Below are 24,844 nucleotides of genomic sequence, written 5' to 3'. Positions count from 1 at the left end.
AGGCTGGATTTGAACTCACATTCTTCCTGACTCCAGGCTCAGTGCTCTATCAGCTGAAGCACCTAGATGCCTCCTATAAATCAATAAGCACAAAAACCTTAGATGCTGAGATAAGGACTCATGATTTAAGAATAACAACAACAGCACTGATGAAAAAATTAAGAAATTAGATTTAGATTAACACCTCACACCACAGACAAAGATAATCTTCAAATGGATAGATGACCTACGTGTATAAGATCACACTATAAACAAATTAGAAAAACATGGGGAACATTATCTGCCTTATCTATAAATAGATGAAATTTCATGCCTAAACAAATAAGAGAGTGAATATATACAATTAAATCTCAAAACTAATATTGAGATGCAATTAACAGAAAAATCTTTATAATAATTTCATCTCAATAAATTAATTAATTTCTTGATTCCAAATAGCTATGGAGCTGATGCAAATTAATACAATAAAATACATTCCCTAATTGATAAAAGGCCTAAGATATTAAGAGACAGATCTCAAAGGAGAAATTCAGGACAGCTTTGGTAATATGAAAATCACTCCAATTTACTATTAATTAGGAACAGAGCAAATCAGAATAATTTTGAGATTCTACCTCACTCATCATAGTGGCCAATATAACAAAAAAAGAAAATGATCAATAGGGGATGAGGTTGTGGGAAAATCGGTTCATAGTTAGACTAACAGTTTTCCTGTGAGAAGGTGACACTTCTGGAAAGCATTTTGGAATTATCAAAAGTTACTGAACAGCAAATGCCTTTTTAATATTACATATTAATATTGTATATTAATTATATGCATAAATGTACAAGTGTATAATATATGCAAATATCCATTGATGGAATTTGTTTTGCTTACCATACATATTTGTTAAAAGAAAAGTGTTCTTTTTTTCAATTAGGTTGTGAAGAGGGAGAGACAATGGATTTTCTATTAATTTTTTTAATAGAGAGGTGGTAATCCTACAGATGCCAAATGTTGCAAGAATTTTCATACGAAGTCACTATATTATTCATTTTATTTACTTACAGGAGATGTTTCACAAAATGGGAGTAATTTATAAACATGCAAATAATAATAAAATAAACATATAAATAAAATTGTCTATAAATGTTTGAAATGTAAAAATAGATTATTAATGTTTTTTAAAAAGTTGTCTTGTACACTGTAGTCCTTCACAAATTGATACAGATCCTTCAATCATTTTTTTTATCAGTGCAAACTCGTAGAGGGAAATGAGTTTTATATCTTTACTAGTTTGAATTTTAGAGTTGATTGGAAACTTGTAGATTATGTTTCATATTGTGCCTGCATATAAATCTTCTGTAAATCAACTTAGGTGTCTGGTAAAAACTTTGAGGGAGATCTGTGGGGGAAGCCTGTAAATTTCTGGACATTCAAATTGTGGAGAAGATTTCCCTACAGCTAACTTAAATATACCTCTAGACAACTTCCTTCTCTTCACTTTGTCCTCCAGGTACCAAGTAGAAAAAAATCTAATTCCTCTTATTTTTGACAGGTCTTCAAACTTCAAAGATTGCTGTGAGAGACTACACTTTCAACAATCATTCGAGGTGTGAAAAGATCATAGCTGAATGCAATCACATAATGAGATTTTTTTTAACATTGCTCAGTAACCATTTTTCATTGGAGTTCTTAGCAGCATAGTGGTCCAAGATGCTTAGGGTACAATCCAGAAATACTATAATTGGAAGAGACCTTAGAGTCTCATTAGTACAATCACATCAATATAGACGAAGACATGGAAACACAGAGAGAGAAAGTTCCATAGCAAAGTGCTCTGGTTCATGTGGTTTATGTGGTAGAGGAGGAATTGCACTTTGCTCTTAAGTTTTAGACAGTGAACCATTATTTTAGTGATGACCCTTTCTATCATTTTCAAGAGAGGATGGGGCTTGCAGGTCAGTATAGAAGTTAAGAGTTCAATGATACATCTGGATAGCTTAATTATTCATCTCACCCTTGGAATGCCAGGGAAGCCAGTTGAACAGTGCAATGAAGTATATTTCACAAAACAGGTGTTGGCTAAAGTATTTCTTACAACCTCAATTTTTCTCCCATAGGAAACCTGGGAGAGTGGATGGAGATAGCGTCAAGCAGATAGCACTTGTTAGCTATGTTATAGAGGGAATTCTTATTCAGATATAAGTGGGAACTAGATGTTCTCTGATGTCCCACCCAACTGCAAGGTTCTGTGATTCTCAGTTTGGAGCTGACTTCACTTCCCCTCTGTTGGTGAAAGGTTAATTATAACCAGTTAGTTAAACAAAAGGAAAAATGGAACCATAAAAATAATTTCCTCTTGAGGAGAGTCCTAACATCATGGCAATGAGGAAGGGCACTGCCCAGGTATTGATTTTTAGGAAATTTGAGAATTGATTGCAGGCATTTGTATAGGACATCTTGTAGACTTTGGGAATCATGGAACAGTAACAGCTGTGACTAGGGGTAATAGCATGGTAGAAGTAATACTTCCTTCTCTCTGTCCCTTCCCTCTTAATATTTGTTAATTAACAAAACCACCTTAATAAAAAAAAAATAACTTGTAGGTGCTACAGAAGTGGAATGGTAAATATACTTCTTGTGAGGTCACTGCACAGTAAATTTCACTTCTTTTCCTCTGCTAAAAGCAAGCGTGCCTGCAATGGGCATAATCTGTAAATGTCTGTAATTTAAAAATAAAGAATGTCAATTAACCATTAATTAAGAGAATAAGCACAGGCAAGTAGAAACAAAATTATTATTTTTTACAATTGATATCAATATTCAATTAGAAAATTCTGAACTAAAAATCATTGACACAATTAGCATCTCCAGTGAAGTTTCAGGATTTGCACTCCATTTGGCACCCTCTTTTCTTCCTGTTTTTCAACTCCATGTAACAAGATCCTCCTCACAGGAAAACTGCATCACTAATAATGTCATCATCATGCAACTATATGATGTGATTGAAGCTACTTCCCTCAGCTTCCTCACCTCTCTGATTGGAGGACTGCAAGGTGGATATGAAACCCTCTCATTGAATTCCTTTGTAGAGGGCACACACTAAATTTTATCACTTTCCACTTTGTACATCCTGCTCTGCTTGGTTTTGAATATCACAGAGAGTGATGTCCTTGCTCTCAATGTCCCTCCCAACCCTTTTCTTCCTCTGTTTATGTTGTCTCTTCGGATCAGTTCTAAGTTCTTCAAGGGTAGGGACTGTCTTTCTCTTTTATTAATTATATCCCCAATGCTTAGTACAGGACCTGTACATAGTAGGTGTTTAATAAAGATTTATTGGATTGGAAAAATAAACTTAAATAAGTCATCAGCATTTTTTTCTGTTCTTCATTTGTTGCTGAAGAAGACCATGCCATCAGAGAAATGATATAATGATTTGCACTTGACTTTCTTTTGAGTAAGGGAGGGCTGTGCAGGTCACTAGCCTCACTTCTCCTCTAGAGCCATCTGAATCCAGTGACCAGATATTCATCAGGATGACTGGAGATGCCCAGTCAAGGTGTAATTCACTTGAAAATTACAGAAAGTAAAATTCTAGTTATTTCTTTGTCAAGAATCAAATTGAAGCTCTCTTTCAGCCCCTGAACTGATGAATATACAAAATATTCTTTGTAGAAATAAATTGGGGAAATATCAATTGTTCCAGTGTAGGCCAAGCCAATGTAATAAATATGCAATACTACCTAAATCCATTTACTTATTCTGAGCCATGCCAACTGACCTACCAAAGGAATACTTTATAAAAGCTGGAAAATACAATAACTTCTAAAGGTAATAATAACCTTTATATAGAAAGAATACAATGTGTAGTATTTAAAGCATTTTCAAATTTTAAAGGTGTCACTAGTACAGTGGAAATCTGATAGAATACGAAAACACAAAACCTATACCAGATTCCCATATTTGCCATTCATTTACTGTGTATCTTCTTTTTTTATTAATTTTAATTATTTTCAATGTTCCACAATCACTACCATATAATGTAGATTTCTTTTTCCCTCCCTTCCTTCTACCCTCCACTTCCCTCCCAGAGATGGTATACAATTTTACATAGGTTCTACACATACATTCCTATTAAATACATTTTCACCACAGTCATGCTCTACAGAAGATTTGAAATGAATGGGAGAAATCACCTAACAATCCAAAAAGTAATAAAAAAGAAAATGATCTGCTACATTCTGCAATTGGATTCCATAGTTCTTCCTCTGGATGTGGAAGGCATTTTGCCTTAAAAGACCGTTGGGAATATTTTTTAAGTCTTTGCATTGCAATGAAGTTCCAAGTCAGCCAGAAAAGACATTCACACCCTGTGGTCATGGTTGTGTACAAAGTTCTCTTAGTTCTGCTCCTTTTACTCAGAATCAGTTCATATAAATCTTTCCAGGCCTCACTGAAGTCTGCTCATCATTTCTTATACCACAATAGTATTCCATTACATTCATATACCGTAACTTATTCAGCCATTCCCCAACTGATGGGAATTACCTTGATTTCCAGTTCTTGGCCACCACAGAGAGTGCTGCTACAAATATTTTTGTACATTTGGGACCCTTTTTCATTTTTATGATCTGTTGGGGATACAGTCCTAGAAGCGATATCACTGGATCAAAGGGTATGCATATTTTCGTAGCCCTTTGGGCATATTTTGAAACTGCCCTCCAGAATGGTTGGATCAGCTCACAGCTCCACCAACGAGTTAGTGTTCCAATTCTCCCACTTCCTCTCTCACATTTATCATCCTCCTGTTCTGTCATGTTTGCCAATCTGACAGGTGTGATGTGGTACCTCAGAGTTGTTTTGATTTGTTTCTTGCTAATCAATAGTGATTTAAAACATTTTTTCATGTAACTATAGATATCTTTAATTTCTTCCTCTGAAAACTGCCTGTTCATATCCTTTGACCATTTATCAGTGGGGGAATGACTTGTATTTTTGTACATTTGACTCAGTTCTCTATATATTCTAGAAATGAGGCCTTTATCACAGACAGCAGCTGCAAAAACATTTTCCCAATTTTCTGCATCCCTCTGAATCTTGGTTACATGCCATTCGGTTTTGCAATAACTTTTCAGTTTAATGTAATCAGAATTATCCCTCTTGCACTTCACAATGCTTTCTGTCTGTTCTTTAGTCAAAAATTCTTCCCTTCTCCATAAATCTGATAAATACACTATTCATTGCTCCACCAATTTATCTATAGTATCAATCATTATACCTAGGTCTTGTACCCATTTGGACTTTATTCTTGTGTGTGGTGTCAGGCATTGGTCTATGCCTAGTTTCCACCACACTGTTATCTACTATTCCCAACAATTTTTGTCAAACAGTGAGTTCTTATGCCAGGAGCTGAGGTCCTTGGGTTTATCTAAGAGTAGATTGCTATAATCATTGCCTACTGTCTTGAGTACCCAGCATATACAACTTGTGTACCATTCTGTTTCTTAGCCAGTACCAAGTGGTATTGATAATTGCTGCTTTATAATACAATTTGAGATCTGATAGCTCTAGACCACCTTCCCTAACATTTCTTTTCATTAGTCCCCTTGATATTCTGAACATCTTGTTCTTCCAGATGAATTGTGATATTATTTTCTCAAGTACTAGAAAATAATTATCTGATAATTTGATTGGTATGGAAATAATAAGTAAATTAATTTAGGCGGAAGTGTCATTTTTATTATATTGGCCCAGCCTACCTATGAGCAACTGATGCTTTTCCACCTAGTTAGATCTGACTTTATTTGTGTGAAAAGTGTCTTTTAATTGTGTTCAGATAGTCTATGGGTTGTTTTGACAGGTAAGCTACCAAATATTTTGTAGTGTCTACTCTCACTTTAAATGGCAGTTCTCTTTCTATCTCTTGCTGTTGAGCTTTGTTACTAATATATAGAAATGCAGAATATTTGTGTGGGTTTATTTTATAACCTGCAACTTTGCCAAAGTTGTTTATTTCAAGTAGTTTTTTACTTGAGTCTCTGGGATTCTCTAAGTATGTCATTATATCATCTGGAAAGAGTGATAACTTAGTTTCTTCTTTGCCAGTTCTAATTTCTTCAATTCCTTTTTCTTCTCATTGCTACAGCTAACATTTCTAGTACCATAATGAATAATGATGATGATAATGGCCATCTTTGTTTCACTCCTGATCTTATTGGAAGTGCATCTAGCTTATCTCAATTGCATATAATGCTTGCTGCAGGTTTTAGGTAGGTAGCGCTAATTATTTTATGGAAAGTACCATTTATTCCTATGCACTCCAATGTTTTAATAGGAATGGGTGTTGTATTTTGTCAAAAGCTTTTTCTGTATCGAGATAATTATGTGGTTTCTGTTACTTTTGTTGTTCATATGAACGATAATGTTAATAGTTTTCCTAATATTGAACCAGCCAAGCATTCCTGGTATGAATTCTACATGATCATAATGTATGATTCTCGTGATAAGTTACTGTATTCTTTTTGCAAAAATCTGATTTAAAATTTTTTTGCACTTATATTCATTAGAGAGATTGGTCCAAAATTTTCTTTTTCTGTTTTGTCTTTTCCTAGTTTAGATATTAAAACTGTATTTGTATCATAAAAAGAATGCGGGAGTACTCCTTCTTCCCATTTTCCAAAATAGTCTGTAAAATATTGGAATTAACTGTTCTTTAAGTATTTGATAGAATTCACTTTCAAATCCATCCAACACTGGAGATTTTTTCTTGGGGAGTTCATTGATGGCTTGGTCAATGTCTTTTTCTACGGTGGGGTTAATTAAGTATTCAACTTCCTCTTCTGTTAATCTGGGCAATTTATATATTTTTTTAAATACTCGTTCATCTCATTTAGATTGTCTAATTTATGGGCATAAAGTTGATTAAAGTAATTTCCAATTATTGTTTTAGTTTTCTCCTCATTGGAGGTGAGTTTATCCCTTTCATTTTTTATATTGGTAATTTGGTTTTCTTCTTTCTTTTTTTTAAATCAAATTGACCAAAGTTTTTTAGTTTTTTCATGAAACCAACTATTAGTTTTATTTATTAATTCAATACTTTTATTAATTTCAATTTTATTGATCTGTCCCTCGATTTTTAGTATTTCTAATTTATAACTTACTTGGGGATTTTCAGTTTTTTCCTTTTCTAGCTTTTTCAGCTGCATGTCCAAGTCATTGATCTACTCTTTCTCGATTTTATCCATGTAGGCATTCAGAGATCTAAAACTTCCCCTAAGCAACACTTTTTCAATATTCCATGAGATTTTGTAGGTTATCTCATTAGTGTCATTCTCTTGAATGAAGCTTGCTTCTATGATTTGTTGTTTAACCCACTTCTTAGATTATTTAGTTTCCAAATAATTTTTGTTTTATCTTTCCATGGCCTTTTATTACATATAATTTTTATTGCATTATGATATGAAAAGGAGGCATTCACTATCCCTCCCTTTCTACACTGGATTGTGAGGTTTTTGTGCCCGAAAACATGGTCAATTTTTGTATATGTGCCATGTACCACTGAGAAAAAGATATATTCCTATCTCCATTCAGTTTTCTCCAGAGATCTGTCATATCTATCTTATCCAAACTTTTATTCACCTGCTTAACTTCTTTTTTGTTTATTTTGAGGTTAGATTTATCAAGTTCAGAGAGGGGGAGGTTGAGGTCCCCCACTAGTAGAGTTTTGCTGTCTATTTCTTCCTTCAACTCCCTCAACATCTCCTCTAAGAATTTGGATGTTATATCACATGGAGCATACATGTTTAATCATGATATTGCTTCATTGTCTATGGTGTCCTTTAGCAGGATAATTTCCCTCCTTATCTCTTTTGATTAGATCTATTTCTGCTTTTGCTTTGTCTGAAATTAGAATTGCTACCCCTGCTTTTCTTACATCAGCTTAAGCACAATGTATTCTTCTCCAACCTTTTACCTTTACCCTGTGTGTATCCCCCCTTTTCAAATGTTTTTCTTGTGAACAACATATTGTTGGCTTATAGCTTTTAATCCATTCTGCTATCTGTCTCCATTGTATGGGAGAGTTCATTCCATTCACATCCACAATTGGGATTACAATCTGTGTCTTTCCCTGCATCCTGTTTCCCACTGTGCTTTTACTTCTCCAGTCTCCCTTCTAGTCTTCAAACCAAATCACAAGAGTCCCTCTCAAAAAATGTTCATCTCCCTCCCCTCTTTCCTTCTCTCTTTTTTTTTTATTTAGCTTTTAACATTCATTTTCACAAAATTTTGGGTTACAAATTTTCTCCCCTTTTCTCCCCTCCCCCCCCAAACACCAAGCATTATAATTGCCCCTATGACCAATCTGCTCTCTCTTCTATCATCCCTCTCTGCCCTTGTCTCTGTCTTCTCTTTTGTCCTGTAGGGCCAGATAGCTTTCTATACCCCTTTACCTGTATTTCTTATTTCCTAGTGGTAAGAACATTACAGTTGATCCTAACACTTTGAGTTCCAACTTCTTTAGCTCCCTCCCTCTCCACCCCTTCCCTTTGGAAGGCAAGCAATTCAATACAGGCCAAATCTGTGTAGTTTTGCAAATGACTTCCATAATAGTTGTGTTGTATAGGACTAACTATATTTCCCTCCATCCTATCCTGTCCCCCATTACTTCTATTCTCTTTTGATCCTATCCCTCCCCATGAGTGTTGACCTCAAATTGCACTCTCCTCCCCATGCCCTCCCTTCTATCATCCCCCCCCACTCTGCTTATCCCCTTATCCTCCACTTTCCTGTATTGTAAGATAGGTTTTCATACCAAAATGAGTAGGCATTTTATTCTTTCCTTTAGTGGAATGTGATGAGAGTAGACTTCATGTTTTTCTCTCACCTCCCCTCTTTATCCCTCCACTAATGAGTCTTTTGCTTGCCTCTTTTATGAGAGATAATTTGCCCCATTCAATTCTCCCTTTCTCCTCCCAATATCTTTCTCTTTCACTGCTTGATTTTGTTTTTTTTTAAGATATGATCCCATCCTCTTCAATTCACTCTGTGCACTCTGTCTCTATGTGTGTGTGCGTGTGTGCATGTGTGTGTGTGTAATCCCATCCAGTACCCAGATACTGAAATGTTTCAAGAGTTACAAATATTGTCTTTCCATGTAGGAATGTAAACAGTTCCACTTTAGTAAGTCCCTTATGACTTCTCTTTGCTGTTCACCTTTTCATGGTTCTCTTCATTCTTGTGTTTGGAAGTCAAATTTTCTTTTCAGCTCTGGTCTTTTCATCAAGAATGCTTGAAAATCCTCTATTTCATTGAAAGACCAATTTTTCCCCTGAAGTATTATACTCAGTTTTGCTGGGTAGGTGATTCTTGGTTTTAGTCCTAGTTCCTTTGACTTCTGGAATATCCTATTCCATGCCCTTCGATCCCTTAATGTAGAAGCTGCTAGATCTTGTGTTATCCTGATTGTATTTCCACAATACTTGAATTGTTTCTTTCTAGCTGCTTGCAATATTTTCTCTTTCACCTGGGAGTTCTGGAATTTGGCCACAATGTTCCTAGGAGTTTCTCTTTTTGGATCTCTTTCAGGCGGTGTTCTGTGGATTCCTTGAATATTTATTTTGCCCTCTGGTTCTAGAATCTCAGGGCAGTTTTCCTTGATAATTTCGTGAAAGATGATGTCTAGGCTCTTCTTTTGATCATGGCTTTCAGGTAGTCCCATAATTTTTAAATTGTCTCTCCTGGATCTATTTTCAAGGTCAGTTGTTTTTCCAATGAGATATTTCACATTATCTTCCATTTTTCCATTCCTCTGGCTTTGTTCTGTGATTTCTTGCTTTCTCATAAAGTCCTTAGCCTCCATCTATGCCATTCTAATTTTGAAAGAACTATTTTCTTCAGTGAGCTTTTGAATCTCCTTTTCCATTTGGCTAATTCTGCTTTTGAAAGCATTCTTCTCCTCATTGGCTTTTTGAATCTCTTTTGCCAATTGAGTTAGGCTAGTTTTCAAGGTGTTATTTTCTTCAACATTTTTTTGGGTCTCCTTTAGCAGGGAGCTGATTTGCTGTTCATGCTTTGACTTCATGTCTCTCATTTCTCTTCCCAGCTTTTCCTCCACCTCTCTAACTTGATTTTCAAAATTCTTTTTGAGCTCTTCCATGGCCTGAGGCCATTGAGTGGCCTGGGACACAGAAGCCTTGATTTCTGTGTCTTTGCCTGATGGTAAGCATTGTTCTTCCTCATCAGAAAGGAAGGGAGGAAATGCCTGTTCACCAAGAAAGTAACCTTCTATAGTCTTATTTCTTTTCCCTTTTCTGGGCATTTTCCCAGCCAGTGACTTGACCTCTGAATATTTTCCTCACACCCACCTCACCTCCTGATCCTCCCAGCCAGTGTTTGGGGTCTGAGATTCAAATGCTGCTTCCAGCCTCAGGGCTTTTGGCGGGGGCAGGGCTGCTATTCAGTGTGAGATTAAATTCAGATGCTCAGGTGAGGGCAGGGCTGCCTCTCAGGCTCAGTTCCCTCAGGGAGTTTATCCACAGACCTTCAACAATGGATCCAGGCTCCTGCCTGCTTGGAGAGCCCTGGTCTGCCGCTGCCCCTCAGCTTCTGTCTCCCGAGGGGGCACCCCACTCCCCCCTCGACCCGCCAAAGGGACTCTCTCACCGACCCCCATCACCTGTGGGTGGAGGTACTTGTGCGGCCGCTGGAGATCCCGTCCCTGAAGCCTGCTCGGATCTGTTCCTCTCGGTGCCGCGGCCACGGCAGGGCTGTACTCAGCTCCCAGTCCCGGAGCCCAGTCCGCAGCACGAAGGACCTTTTACGAGAGGTTTGCAGGTCTCTCCGGAACAGAAATCTCCCTCGCTCCAATGTTCTGTGGCCTCTGGGTGCAGAATTCGCCGTGAGTTACTTCTTTGTAGTTGTTCTATGGGTTGTGTGTTCGGAGCTATGTGTATGTGCGTCTTTCTACTACGCCATCTTGGCTCCGCCCCCTCCCCTCTTTCCTTCTACTGCAATGTAATTTTACACTTCTTCCTGTGATGTAATTTAACATTTTCTGCTTCCTCCTTTTCACACCTCCTGTTACAATTCCTTCACATGCTAAAATCATATTTTTAACATGACATCATTTACTTTTTACCCATTCCCTCTATGAATATCTCTTTTATATTTCATAAGAGATATACAATTCTCAAGATTAACAGGTATCATCTTCCCTTATAGGGAGGTAAGCAGCTTGCCCAAATTGAGTAACAAGGTTTTGTTGTTGTTGTTTTTTTCTCCCTGTTCACCTTTTTATGCCTCTCTTGAGATCTGCATTTGAAGATCGAATTTTGTATTAAGTTCTGGCATTTTTGTCAGGAAGGTCTGGAATTCCCTTACTTCACTGAATGACCATCTCCTTGCCTGAAATGTTATGCTGAACTTTGCTGGGTAGCTGATCCTTGGTTGTAGTCCTATCTCCTTTGCCTTATGGAATATCGAATTCCAATTCCTTCGATCTTTTAATGTAGAAGCTGCAAGGTCTTGTGTGATCCCTGACTGTAGCTCCTCGATATTTGAATGGTTTCATTCTGGTTGCCTGTAGTATTTTCTCCTTCACATGATAGTTCTGCAATTTGGCAGTGATGTTTCTTGGGGTTCTGAGTTTGGGATTCCTTTTGGGAGGTGAACAGTGAATTCTTTCGATGACTATTTTGCCCTCTGGATCTTTTGGGCAGTTTTCCTTGTTAATTTCCTGGAAGATATTGTCCAGACTGTTTTTTTCATGGTGGCTTTCTGGCAGGCCAATAATTCTTAAATTTTCTCTCCTGGATCTATTTTCCATGTCAATTGTTTTTCCAATTAGATATTTTACATTTTCTTCTATCTTTTCACTCTTTAGATTTTATTTGAATGATTCTTGAAGTATCATAGACTCATTCTCTTCTACTTTCCCCATTCTAATTTTCATCAAATTGTTTTCTTCAGTTAACTTTTGCATCTCCTTTTTCATCTGTCCAATTATTTCCTTTAAGGAATTATTTTCTCCAGTTAGTTGTTGTACTTCCTTTTCCATTTGTCCAATTTTCCTTTTTAAAGAGTTGTGTTCTTCAATGAATTCTTTTTTCATACTTTTATAGTCATTGGCCAGTTTTTCTTCTGTTTCCTTCTTCAGCTGTTCCAGGAGAGCTTTTTGTGCATGGGAAGAGTTCATATTCCCTTCTGAAGTTTCAGATGAGAGTACTGTGTCAGTACTGACCTCTCTGGTATTCTTGTTTTGGTCCTTTCCCCATAAAAAGATTCTATGGTCTTTTATTTACTCTTTTGTTTCTTGCTCATGATGGTGAGGCTTTGTGTGTTGTGGCCTCTGGTTCTTTCAGTTAGAAGCTGGAAAATTTGGTGTTGAACTGACTGGTGTAAAAAGTAAGATCAGGTGCCTTTTTTTCTTTTTATTTTGTGTTTCTGGGGATCAGCCCTGGGGCTAGCTTGTAAACTGAGGGGAGAGGTGGTCTGGTCACCAGAGATCTCCTCAGTGGAGCTCGATCAAAGGGAAGCTCAGTCCTTGGTGATCCCAACTGCTGTAGTGTTTTCCTGTTTCCTCTGTAGTGCTTAGGCACACTTGGGTCCTAGTGTGAGTTTCCACCCCCCCCAGACTCTTGTCCTTCCTATTTGAGTCAGCCACAGTAAAAGGAATATTCTTTACTGATTTTTCTAAACTCAGGTATACAAGACTGTTTACCCCTTCTGCTGATCCCACTGATTCAGGATTTTTCTGGGGAAATATTTTATGGTTCTTTCAAGGTCAGTAAGGGGAGACGGAGAGACTATTTAACAATCACTCTGCCATTGTGGCTCCTGGAAGTTCAAGTAGGTGACTTACAGACATTTAATCTGCAGGCTGAAAGTCTCAGCAGTGGCTGCAGCTGATACTTGGGGCTCAGTGGATGTTATTCACTCTGCTCCTTCTGGTCTCCTTCCCTGGGCTGCCATCCTGCTGTTGCTGCCTCAGGTTGCCCTGGGGGGTTTCCACTCGGCTTTGCTGTGGAGGGATGCACTGGGCTGTGTTCTGTGGGCTCACTCCCATGGAATAGATCCTTCCTGTTGAGCTTCTAGTCTGTCCTGGTCTGTGAATCTGCCACAGTCTGTCTCCTTTTAGATTTTGCACCTGCAAAATTTGGTCAGATTCTCTTTTTAGAGGTATCTGAAGGAATTTGTCTAAGAGCTTAGGTGAGTAGTAGTTCTCACTCTGCCATCTTGGCTCCACCCTCCTAATATGTATCTTAATGCGCGCTACTGAACATCTCTCTGTTTCCATTTTTCCACTGATAAAATGGGACCAAGTATTTTCATTGCAACATTACTTACTCTAAATAAAAAGGAATGCATGTCAGACTGGTGTCTCTCATTTGATTTTTCTGATAACTCCATGAGATAAGCAGAATAAATGTTTTTCTCCCTTCACAGAATATAAAAATGAGTTTGAGAAAAGGTGATTTGCCCTGCATCACAAAGGAAATAGGTGGCTGACATATTTGTTTTGATGTTGTTTGGAGGCACATAATGTCTAGATAAAGAAAGTAAGTTTTCTTTCCAACAAAAACCCCCTAACACACACATGCACACACAAACAACTGTGCTTCACACAATCAAGCATATATGACCCATCCCTTCTTCTTCACACAGTCAACATCACCTGAGGTACTTCTTTTCCCAGATGTGGAAAAGTATGATGGCCAAAATACTCTATATTGTCTTTGTGTCTAGAGTATGCTACATCTGTGTCTTTATTTATTCAGTAAGTATTGTTCTGAAAATGAAACTTTATCATGGTGAAACCAATGCCAGTATTCATCTGTGAAATTTCTTGCCCCCAATGCTCTCTTATTGTTGTCATGTATCTCCTTCTGTATAAGACATGCCACACCTCTCTTGACATATACCTTCTTTGGGATTGTATATTTCCTGCTTATTTTGGTATCCTATGGGTTCATTGTCTATAGTATAATTAAAATCCAGACAGCCCTGGTGAGAAGAGTGTATTCTCCTCTTCCCATCTCATTGTATCATCCATATATAGCTGATACATTTTAATTTTACTATACATATATCAGGCTTAATCAACTAGATAGAACAGTGGATAGAGTACCAGACTTGGAGTCAGTAATACTCATCTTCATGATTTCAAATCCAGCCTCAGACACTCAAGAGTTCTGTGACTCTGGATAAATTACTTAACTCTGTTTAGCTCAGTCCTTTGTTTATAAAACAAACTAGAGAAGGAAATATCAAGCTACTCTATTTTCTTTGCAAAGAACACCGCAAAGGGGTCACAAGAGTTGGGCATCACTGAAAAATAACTAAACATAAGGCTTGTATTTAATCAAAAGTTGTTATTATCATCACATTATCTTTCTACATGCAATACAGATAGAAATGTTCAAGGCATTATGTTGCTTTTATTCTTTCATATTTAATATATTATGGACCTTGGTGCAGACAGATTAAATGAATGCATTTTGTAATTGAATAAGACCACTAGAATGGGCATTTCTCCTGTGAGGATTCAATTAAATTAATTTTAGAACATCTCCAAGAGTCTTTCAGATGATATAAATGACATTCACATAACCCTTTTGTCATAGGGTTTTATTTCTTCTCATTCTTATCTCCATATTTTGAAAGTTTTTTTTCAAACATTTTGGAGATTTTCAATATTTGATATGGCAGCACTGATTTAGAATCTTGTTCTTGAGCGCTTACAAATTGAAATTCTATCCAGGCGGTTGTAGGCACTATTTCTGTCTTTACTGCTGCTCCACTTCCATGACAGATTTCTTGAATTTTCTAGAATGGCTTGAAGTTTGCATTTGTAGCATGGAGATTTGTCATAGTTCATAAAGGCTCACTTGCAACTGTTTTGTTGCCTATTTATCTAGTTTTTTTAAGGAAAATGTAGATTCTTGTTTATATTGTTATTATATTCTACTATGTTTTGTTTTATTTTCTCGAGTACAAAGAACTCATCATATCTGTTAGTTCTGTTAGTACATCTTAGAGGCTTGTCTATTTAAGATTCTAATATCCTATTATTAGTCAATTCATTTTGTTAATTCACTAGTAGAGAAATATACCCCCAAACATCAGTCTTATCAGTTGCTTAGTGACCTGCAAACCAAAGAAGAATTTAGCACTCGCATTGTCTTTTGACTGGAATTACCATGTCATAGCTTGAATGTAGTCCAAGATAAGTCATAGTTTAATTGTTCCTCTAGGGGTTAAGATGACAGGGTGTCCCAAGGCTCTCTCTAGCTGCCCTTTGGAAAAGAACTGGGCATAATTGGATCCCTGTTCAGTTCCTAATTATAGACCAATGAACACACAAACTATTGAGCAATGAAGGTTTTCTAGGAAATAAAAGAATCTTCCAGTTATTATCCTCTACCAGAAAAGAGTAAGTTTCCTAACAAATGAGAAATACTGCTTCCTTTGTTATAAAATGAAATCAAAACTGACATCATGAGCTGGGAAGGAAAAAATGCCTGTTTAAAATTTAAACATATTTACATTTTTATTATAAATCTCTTTCTATCTATGTAAATTGTCAAAAGGATGAGTGAGAAATCAAGAGACAGATACACACATGAAGAGAGAGAGAGAGAGATGTAGAAAAAAGGAAGGGAAAGAGGGAGGGACCAGAGAGACAGAGGCAGACAGAGAATTTTCAATAAAATAGGAAATAATAATAAAATAATAAAACTTTCCTATTGTGAACCCAATGCCACTACTCATCTTCTGTGAAATTCCCTGCCCCCACTGCTTTCTTATTTTTGTCATATATTTCCTTCTTTATAAGTGATGCTACAACTCTCTTGGCAGATACCTCCTTTGGGGTTGTACATATTCTGCTTATTTTTGTGTCCTCTGTAGTCATTGTCTATAGTATAATTAAAATCTAGACAGCAATGGCAAGAACAGAGCATTCTCTTTTTCCCATCTTATTGTGTCATCAATATATTGCTGATACATTTTAATTTTACTACCCATATATCGGACTTAAGCAGCTAAGTGGAACAGTGGATAGAGCACTGGACTTGGAGTCAGTAATACTCATCTTCATGATTTCAAATCTGGCCTCAGACACTTAAGAGTTTTGTGATTCTGAATAAATTACTTAACCCTGTTTGGCTTAGTCCCTCATCTATAAAACAAACTAGAGAAGGAAATGTCAAACCACTCCATTGCCTTTGCTAAGAGCAAAGGGGTCACTAGAGTTGGACATCACTGAAAGATAACTAAACAAAATATAGGCATTACATAAGGCTAGCACCTAATCAAAAGTTTTTATCACCATCATCATTGTCATCACTTATTATCTTTCTTGATGGAATACAGACAGAAATGTTCAAGGCATTATGTTGCTTTTATTCTTTCATATTTAATACATTTTGTACCTTGCTGCAGGCAGAGGAAATGAATGCCCTTTGTAATCTAATAAGACCAGTAGAATGTGCACTTCTCCTGTGAGGATTCAATGAAATTAATTTTAGGACATCTCCAAAAGCCTTTCAGATGATATAGATGACATTCCTATAACCCTTTTGTCATGGGGTTTTAATTTCTTCTCAGTCTCATCCCTATGTTTTGAAAGGTATTTTTTTCAAATACTTTGGAGATTATCAGTACTTGATATGGCAGCATCTATTTAGAATCTTGTTCTTAAGCACTTACACATCGAAATTCTATTTAAGCAGTTGTACGCAATATTTCTGTCTTTACTGCTGCTTCACTTCCATGACAGATTTCTTGAATTTTCTAGAATGGCTTGAGTTTTGCATTTGTAGCATAGAAATCTGTCATAGTTTAAAAAGGTTCACTTGCAAGTTTTTGGTAGCCTATTTATCAGGTTTTTTAGGGAAACTGCAGATTCTGGTTTTTATTGTTGTTATTATATTCTACTATGTTTTGTTTTATTTTCTCAGGTACAAAGAACTCATTATAAGTTTTAGTTCTGTTTGTAAATATTAGAGGCTTGTGTATTTGAGACTACAACATCCTATTATTAGTCAATTCATGTTAATTAACTAGTAGAAAAGTATACCTCCAAACATCAATCACATCAGTTGCTTAGTGCCATATAAAGCAAGCAATAACTTAACACTTGCATTTTTTTTTGACTGGAATTAATGTCATGGCTTCAACTTAGTCCAAGATAAGTCATAGTTTAATTATACCTCTAGAGGCTAAGATGACAGCATTTCCCAAGGCTCTCTCTAGCTGCCCTTTGGAAAAGGACTGGGTGTAATTGGATCCCTGTCCAATTCCCACTTACAGACCAATAAATACACAAATTATTGAGAAAGGAAGGTTTTCTAGAAAAAAAGAATCTTCCAATTATTGCCTTCTAGCAGAGAAGGGTAAGTTTCCTAAGAAATAAGAGATAGTGCATCCTTTCGTATAAAATGAAAATGAAAATCAATATCATGAGTAGGGGAGGAAAAAAATGCCTGTTTAAAATTTAAATGTGTTTACATTGTTACAGTAAATATCTTTATATCTACATAAATTGTAAAAAGAATGAGGGATGAAGAGGCAGATATATATATATATATATATATATATATATATATATATATATATATATATATATAGAGAGAGAGAGAGAGAGAGAGAGAGAGAGAGAGAGAGAGAGAGAGAGAGAGACAGACAGACAGACAGACAGACAGACAGAGACAGAGACAGAGACAGAGATGGAGAAAAAAGGAGCAAAACAGGGAGGGACAGGAGAAACAGAGGCAGTGACAGATAATTTTCAATAAAATAGGAAATGTAATTGTGATAAGAATGAAAAGTATTATTTCTGTTTTTCCTTTAAAAATTCCACCTTAAAGTTTGTGACTGAATGAAAGAATCAGGCTCATGGAATTCATTATTTTCAGGTATTTCTTTTTACCATAATTTTCTATTACCACCACCATCATCACCACCACTAATAATATTGCTGCTGCTGCTGCTGCTGCTACTACTAGTACTACTACTACTACTACTACTACTACTACTACTACTACTACTACTACTACTACCACTGATGGTGCTGCTGCTATCAATATAAGCAATTTTACTATTGTACAGAGCAATAATTTCATGACAACAGGGAAGCTATAGTATGGGAATTTACTTCAGTAATTTACTTCACCTACTGTAATTTGCTGTCTTAGTTGCCTGGGGTACTAAGCATTAAGTCCCTGACCTATTCAAGTAAGTGTCAGAGGTAGGATTTAAATCCACTTCTTCCTGTGAGTAAGACCTGCCTTCTGTCTACCATTCTGCACTGCCTTGTTCATCATATATGATACATGGCAATACTATATAGCAAACTCCTAACATTTGGAAATCATCAAAAATGAAATTTTTTAATCTGGTTTTGGTATACAGTGTAAGTTCTAGGTCCTCCTCCTTTAAAGCTTGGTAATTTCCTTTGTTCAGGTATACATTATAATTCAATAGAATATGAAAGGATAGTTTTGAATATGTATAACATAATATAATACAAAAATAAGATAGTTGTATATAGACTTTATATAACATAACTGTGTAATGTATTTATATTTATAATATATGAAGACATAACATGTTTATATGTATATATTATATTTGTACTTTATTCATAATATTTTCAAAAATTTTATCTAGTTTAGGTAAGGCAATAGTGATTACTGACTTGCAATTAAAGGAGTCCCCTCTTTGGGATCACACAACAATGCCAGGGTTTAAACCACTTACGTATAAAAGACAGCCTCACAGACTAGAAAGAGAATTGAACTTGAAAAAGAAGAATCTAATTAGAATTATACTTGATTAGATCTGATTAGCTTTAATCAGATTAGAAACTGATCTGATTAGAAATTTGAATCAGAAGGATCTAGCTTTGCCACGTATTATTTCCATTGTCAGACAAGTGAGTTGAAGTCTATAATCCCGATTTCTCATTTCCAAAGTGAAGATAATTACATCTGTCTCATGTTTTATCGCACTGTGTAAGGATGGAAAGGCATGATGTATAAAACTATGCTTTATACAGGCACATGGATTTCTTCAAATTTTAATTTTTTATTAGCTAAAAATGGCATGAGAGTTTCAGGAACTTTATGTTGCATTATGTTGCATTAGGATGTTATGATAGAGAACTGGCTAACTTTTCCCTCCTCAATTATTGTTCAAGAAGTTCCTAATCCAATTTGTTTCAATGTGGCAACTACCAGAAGCATAGAGTGGACCCTTCTACAATTGTTTCTTTTAGCTAACTCTTTGGGAATAATGGCAAGAGGTGGACTCAGACATGTGGAACATAAAGCAAGGATGGAGAGTGAGAGATGAGAAGTGACAAAAATGCCAATTACTGCTGCCCACCTTCTACCCCTTCCCTTTGCATTGCTTCATCACAGAGGGTAAGTGACACCAAAGAAACCTACTCTTTTGTTTTTAAAACCCATTGTCTTAGAAACCCACCAGGCTGGTCAATTTCAAATCTTTTATCAAGTATCTAATCTCCCTTCTCAACTGACTCCTAATACTTTGGGACTTTGAGGACAGGGATTGACAAGACAGAGGGTGATGTGTGTGTTAAGGGAGAAGAGGAAGGGAACTAGAACTCACTACTCAGTGAGCAAGGACTTGACATTGATAACACTTTTAGGAACATATTCAGGACAGAAAAGCTGTCATTTTCAAAAGGGAACACAGTCTGTACTAACCTTTTCATTTATAGAAGCACCGTGAATATATTTGTGATTATGTTGTCTTTATGGTATAGAGGAGCTACCATAGCTGATGTGCTTGCCCATAACAGATAGTATAGAAGTCAAGTCAGCAAGTCAAATTTACAAGCATTTTGAAAGGGATTACAATGTGCCTGACACTATAATTGGGGCTCACAATGCAAAGACAAGTAGAAACAAAAGAAGTCACTACTATTAAGGAGCTTTTATCCAAATGGGATAAGACAAACTCTAGGAATGTCCTACTGAGGAAAAAGCAAAACAAAACAAGGAAAACACCATGTTAATACTACATTTCCTTCAGCAAAGAGATTTAGAATGCACTAAATTAAGATTTGGAAAACTGAGTGTAAAAACCAAGAATCTATGCCCAGTTCGGTGTGCTGTGAGAGTCTGAGTAAGTTAGGGATTCTTAATTTGGAGTCATAATGGAGTTTATAGATTATTGTTAAGTTCTGATATTTTATAACTTCATATAGGTTCAACCTTCTCATTTTGCATGGAGGGGAGTTTGTGGGGAAGAGGATAGAGAATAACCAGTTCAAGTGACTTGCTTTAGAAAAGACAGTGTATTACCAGTTAACTACCCTGTTTCTCAAGTACCATTAGCTTCAAAAAAGGAATAATAATATATGTCCTATCTATATCATGGTATTGTCATTCAGACAAAATGAAACAGTATATATGAAATCTTTTTTCAATAATCTTCTCTCTCTTGGCCTCAGTTTCTTCTATCATCCTCATTTGTAAAGGTCTAAAATTTATTTTCATAATTCTTACATTTGCATAAAAACAACTGATATTATATAGTACTTTAAGGTTTGTGAATCATTTTTCATTCATTTGCTCATAGAGTTTTATAATAGCCTCCTGCAATAGATATCCCTGGTATTTATCCCTCTTTTGCAGATGAGGACAATGAGATTCATAGAGACAAAGTAAGAGACTCATCAATGTTCCCAGAGCTAGTTAAATACAGAAACAAACTTCAAATGCAGATTTCTCCAGGCTCCAAAACTAGTTATCTAGTTATTATTTTATACTTCTTCAATTTATTACTTTCTAATACTCATAAGTCAATAATTTTTAAAAATATCCCCTCATGAATCAGTCAGCAAATATTAAGCATCTTCTTAGTGCCAGGCCCTGTATGCTAAGTGTTGGAAAGGAAAAGAAAGAAAAAAATACTCCTTGTTGTCTAGAAGCTCAGATACTAATGGGAGAGGCAACATGAAAATAATTATGTATAAACCTGATACACAGAGGGAGAGCTAGTGGTAATCTCAGGAGGAGATGACCTCTTTCACTCTCTGCTTGTATCTCTGTCTCTATGTCTCTCTCAATCTCTCTAATCATACATGTGGTTTCTTGAGCATAGGGAATTCATGATGAAGGACTTCCTTTACAAGGAAGATCGATCCATCTTCAAATAATCTTGGAGTGAGAGTGGCTTGGGACAAAGAAGATAAGTGATTTGTACAGAGTTTATACATTCAGAGGAAGGACTGAAGTCAGGACTCTCTAACTCCAAGGCCGGCTCTTTGTCCACATCCTCCTATCATTCCAGTAATGAAAATTTGTACTACACCTCTTGTTCTCTAGGTTCTGTTATATGAACATTTGCCTTAATTTGTCAGAGACCAAACCATTCTCATAACTTCCCAGTTATTTCTACATTATGGTGTCTTGTGTGTACTTTACCCAGCCATTTTCACCATCATCCCCTCATGTATTTTCTCTATTATAAGCTCTTTGAGAAAAGGGACTGTCTTGCATGTATTTTTATTCCTCAAAGTTTAACAATATCTGGCACATTGGAGATTCTTAGTAAACTTTCTACGTATGTGTGTATGTATGTATGTTATGTATCTGTCTGTCTGTCTATCTATCTATCAATTGCCTGCTATTATTGTTAATCATTCCAAATATCTGTCTTTTTTATCAACCGCACCTAGCCCAGTACCTGAGACATGGGACTTGCTAAAGAAATTCCAGTTCATTGATAGTGTAAAGACACCATAAATTCCTCAGCATCATATTCAAAATCACCATTTTCTATTTATCCCAACCTAGATTTTTTTTCCTAGGATTTAGAAATATAAGCTCATCAGAGGTCACCTATCCCTCATTCTGCTGATAAAAAGATATCCATTTCTGTCTGCCTTTGTAGGAAGGACACCTGAAACTTGCAACACATTGCTCTGACAGACATAAATGAGTTGGATTTCAAGAATATTTTTAGATACTATTTTCCTACTGTGAGATCCCTTGAGATATAATAGTTTCATTTCTGCTTCTAAGATGTGAGTTCTTTCAATTTCTTTTGCATCAGGAAGTGCTTTCAAGAAGGTCTGGTTTCAGATGTTGAAAATGTACATTCCACACTAGCTTTTATTTGGTAGTGTATATAATGTATCAAAATGTGAGAGTTAAGAGCCCTGAGTTCTAATTCTTACATAGCCTAACATTCTGTTCAACATTAGATAAGTCCCTCCTCAGTTTAATACTCTCTTTGCAAGTACTCATTTAAATCAATCATACCAGAAAACTTAGTTGGGCTCACTTCATGGGTGGGGTATTTTGGAGAACTTTGAACAAAAGCCTTGAAGGTGCTATAAAATGTCAGATGAAAAAGAGCATGAGTTTCCTGAAGGAAGAAGAAGAAAAAAGATGATTTTGATGATGATGATGATGACGATGATGATGATCATGATCATGATCATGATGATAATTTGTGTGAGTGGTTGGGGATGTGGAGGTGTGCTTTATTTAACCCTGTGGGGAGAAGGAATTCACTGACATGAGATCACACTAACCAAACAGTATTTCACTATTTTTGGTGCAATAAAATTAGATGAATTTGTCAAAATTTGATATTGGAATATCAAAGCATTTTTACTTTGCCTAATTTTAATTCAGATTTTCTTTTCTTTAGTGAATAAAATAATCTCTTGTGAGTTGGATTTTGTGGGCACATGGACAAAAAGAATGTCACAGCTTTCTCATATGGCATCAAATAATCATTCCTCAGTGGCCGAGTTCGTCTTACAAAATTTCTCTGAAAATCCTCTGGTGCAAATCCTTATCTTCAGCCTCTTCTTAGGACTTTTTATACTGGCGTTCACAGGTAACTCACTCATTATCACTGTGATTATTCTAAATCCAGGCCTCCATACTCCCATGTACTTTTTCCTTATAAATTTGGCCTTGCTGGATGTTCTCTCCACCTTATGTGTGGTGCCTAAGTTGCTGCAGAACCTAATAGCTAAGAACACCATTTCCTATGGTGGTTGCATAGCTCAGATATATTTCCTCTCTTTGTGTTTGGGAGCTGAGCTCTTGCTTTTCACAGTCATGGCCTATGATCGGTATGCAGCCATCTGCCAGCCTCTCCACTACACCACTATCATGAGCAAGACAGTTTGTTGTCTCATGGCATCTACAGTGTGGGCTATCAGTGGGGTCAATATAACAATACAAATCATCATGACTGTTCATTTGTCTTTCTGTGGTCCCAATGTCATTGATCATTTCTTTTGTGAGATTCCTCTATTATTTCCTCTCTCTTGCTCTTCAACTGATGTCAACAATGCATTGGTAATTGTGGCAAACATATTCTTTGATGTTTTCAATTTTCTTTTCATCCTGGTGTCCTATGGTTTCATCATCTCCTCCATCTTGAAGATCCAAACCAAGGAAGGGAAGAAGAAAGCATTTTCCACTTGTTCCTCCCACATTATTGTGGTTAGCATGTATTATTGCACTATCATTTATGTGTACATTATTCCTGATTTTGGTCAGTCTCTGAAGACAGGCAAAGTAGCTTCAGTGTTTTATACTGTAGTGACCCCAGCCTTGAACCCTGTGATCTACTCCCTGAGAAACAAAGATGTGAAAATAGCACTCAATAAGTTATGTCCCTTTCTTACGAAATAATTACGGTTCAAAAAAATTGCATTAAGAATATCTTTGAATCACAAAAGTTTTCATGGATCACAGCCTGCAGCAACTAGGCAATGCTCCTCAAATCAGAATATACCCTTAGGTAAACCAGCTAACTCCCTAGTTATATTTTTTTTGTCAAACACTTGTAATGAAGAAAAGGGCAGAAAATGTCCAAAGAATTTCACAGAAACATTGGAATTGCCACACCATGTCAGATCCATGGTTGGAGCAGAACAGAATTTTGTAGCCAATACATATTCTAAAGAGATAATTCATATATATCCTTCGACCCAGCAATACCACTTCTAGGACGGTATCCCCAAGAGATCATAAAAATGGGAAAGGGTCCCACATGTACAAAAATATTTGTGGCAGTTCTCTTTGTGGCCAAAAACTGGAAATCAAAGGGATGTCCATCAATTGGGGAATGGTTGAGTAAATTATGGTATATGAATGTAATGGAATACTCTTGTGCTATGAGAAATGATGAGCAGGAAGACTTCAGAGAGGCCTGGAAAGACTTATATGATCTCATGCTGAGGGAAAGGAGAAGAACCAGGAGAACTCTGTACATGGCAACAACCACAGTGTGTTAGGATTTTTTTATGGTAGACTTAGAACTTCATTGCAATGCAAGGACTTTAAAAATTCCCAATGGTCTGTTAAGGCAAAATGCCTTCCACACCAGAGAAAGAACTATGGAATTCAATCACAGAATGTAGTAGGTCATTTTCTTTTGTATTACGATTTTGGTTTGTTATATGATTTCTCCCATTTATTTTAATTCTTCTATGTAAAATGACTATGGCAAAACTGTATTTAATTGAAATCTATGTGTAGAACTTATATGAAATTGTATGCCGTCTCAAGGAGGGAAGGGGGAAGTAAGGAGGAAAAATGGTGAGGGAGGGAAGAAAAGCTAATATGTAGTGTTTGTAGAACACTGAAAATAAATAAAAATTTAAATAATACAAAAGATAATTCATTTGAAGGTATAGGTGCGTACATGAGACTTATTTAAATTTTTATTATGAACTTGATGGGCTTCAGGCACAATGGAAAAGGTCTCAGTAAATTCTCTTATACCACAAGGGAACTTATTTTGATTTAACTTTGGCATAAAGTAAAGGTCTCTCCTTCTCTGTATCCTCATCCAAAGTAA

General features: G+C 36.2%; 1 protein-coding gene across 2 annotated transcripts; it reads left to right on the top strand.

Moving 5' to 3' along the window:
- The first annotated feature begins 418 nt into the window (after positions 1-418).
- Positions 419-24,582, top strand: LOC140517305 (olfactory receptor 13A1-like). 2 transcript variants are annotated; one of them, XM_072628441.1, is made up of 3 exons: positions 419-6,252; positions 19,260-19,407; positions 22,673-24,582. In XM_072628441.1, the coding sequence occupies exon 3, from the start codon at positions 22,726-22,728 to the stop codon at positions 23,671-23,673; it is 948 nt and encodes a 315-aa protein (XP_072484542.1). In that variant the 5' UTR covers positions 419-6,252; positions 19,260-19,407; positions 22,673-22,725; the 3' UTR covers positions 23,674-24,582. The 2 variants fall into 2 exon arrangements, with proteins under 2 accessions (XP_072484542.1, XP_072484543.1); XM_072628442.1 differs by lacking the exon at positions 419-6,252 and having other exon boundaries at positions 18,660-19,407.
- The last annotated feature ends 262 nt before the right edge of the window (positions 24,583-24,844 follow it).

This window comes from Notamacropus eugenii, chromosome 1 (assembly GCF_028372415.1).
Source record: "Notamacropus eugenii isolate mMacEug1 chromosome 1, mMacEug1.pri_v2, whole genome shotgun sequence".
In the NCBI taxonomy this organism is placed as follows: domain Eukaryota; kingdom Metazoa; phylum Chordata; class Mammalia; order Diprotodontia; family Macropodidae; genus Notamacropus; species Notamacropus eugenii.
Note: the sequence above shows the minus strand (reverse complement) of the source record. Positions and strands in the feature narration are given on the sequence as shown.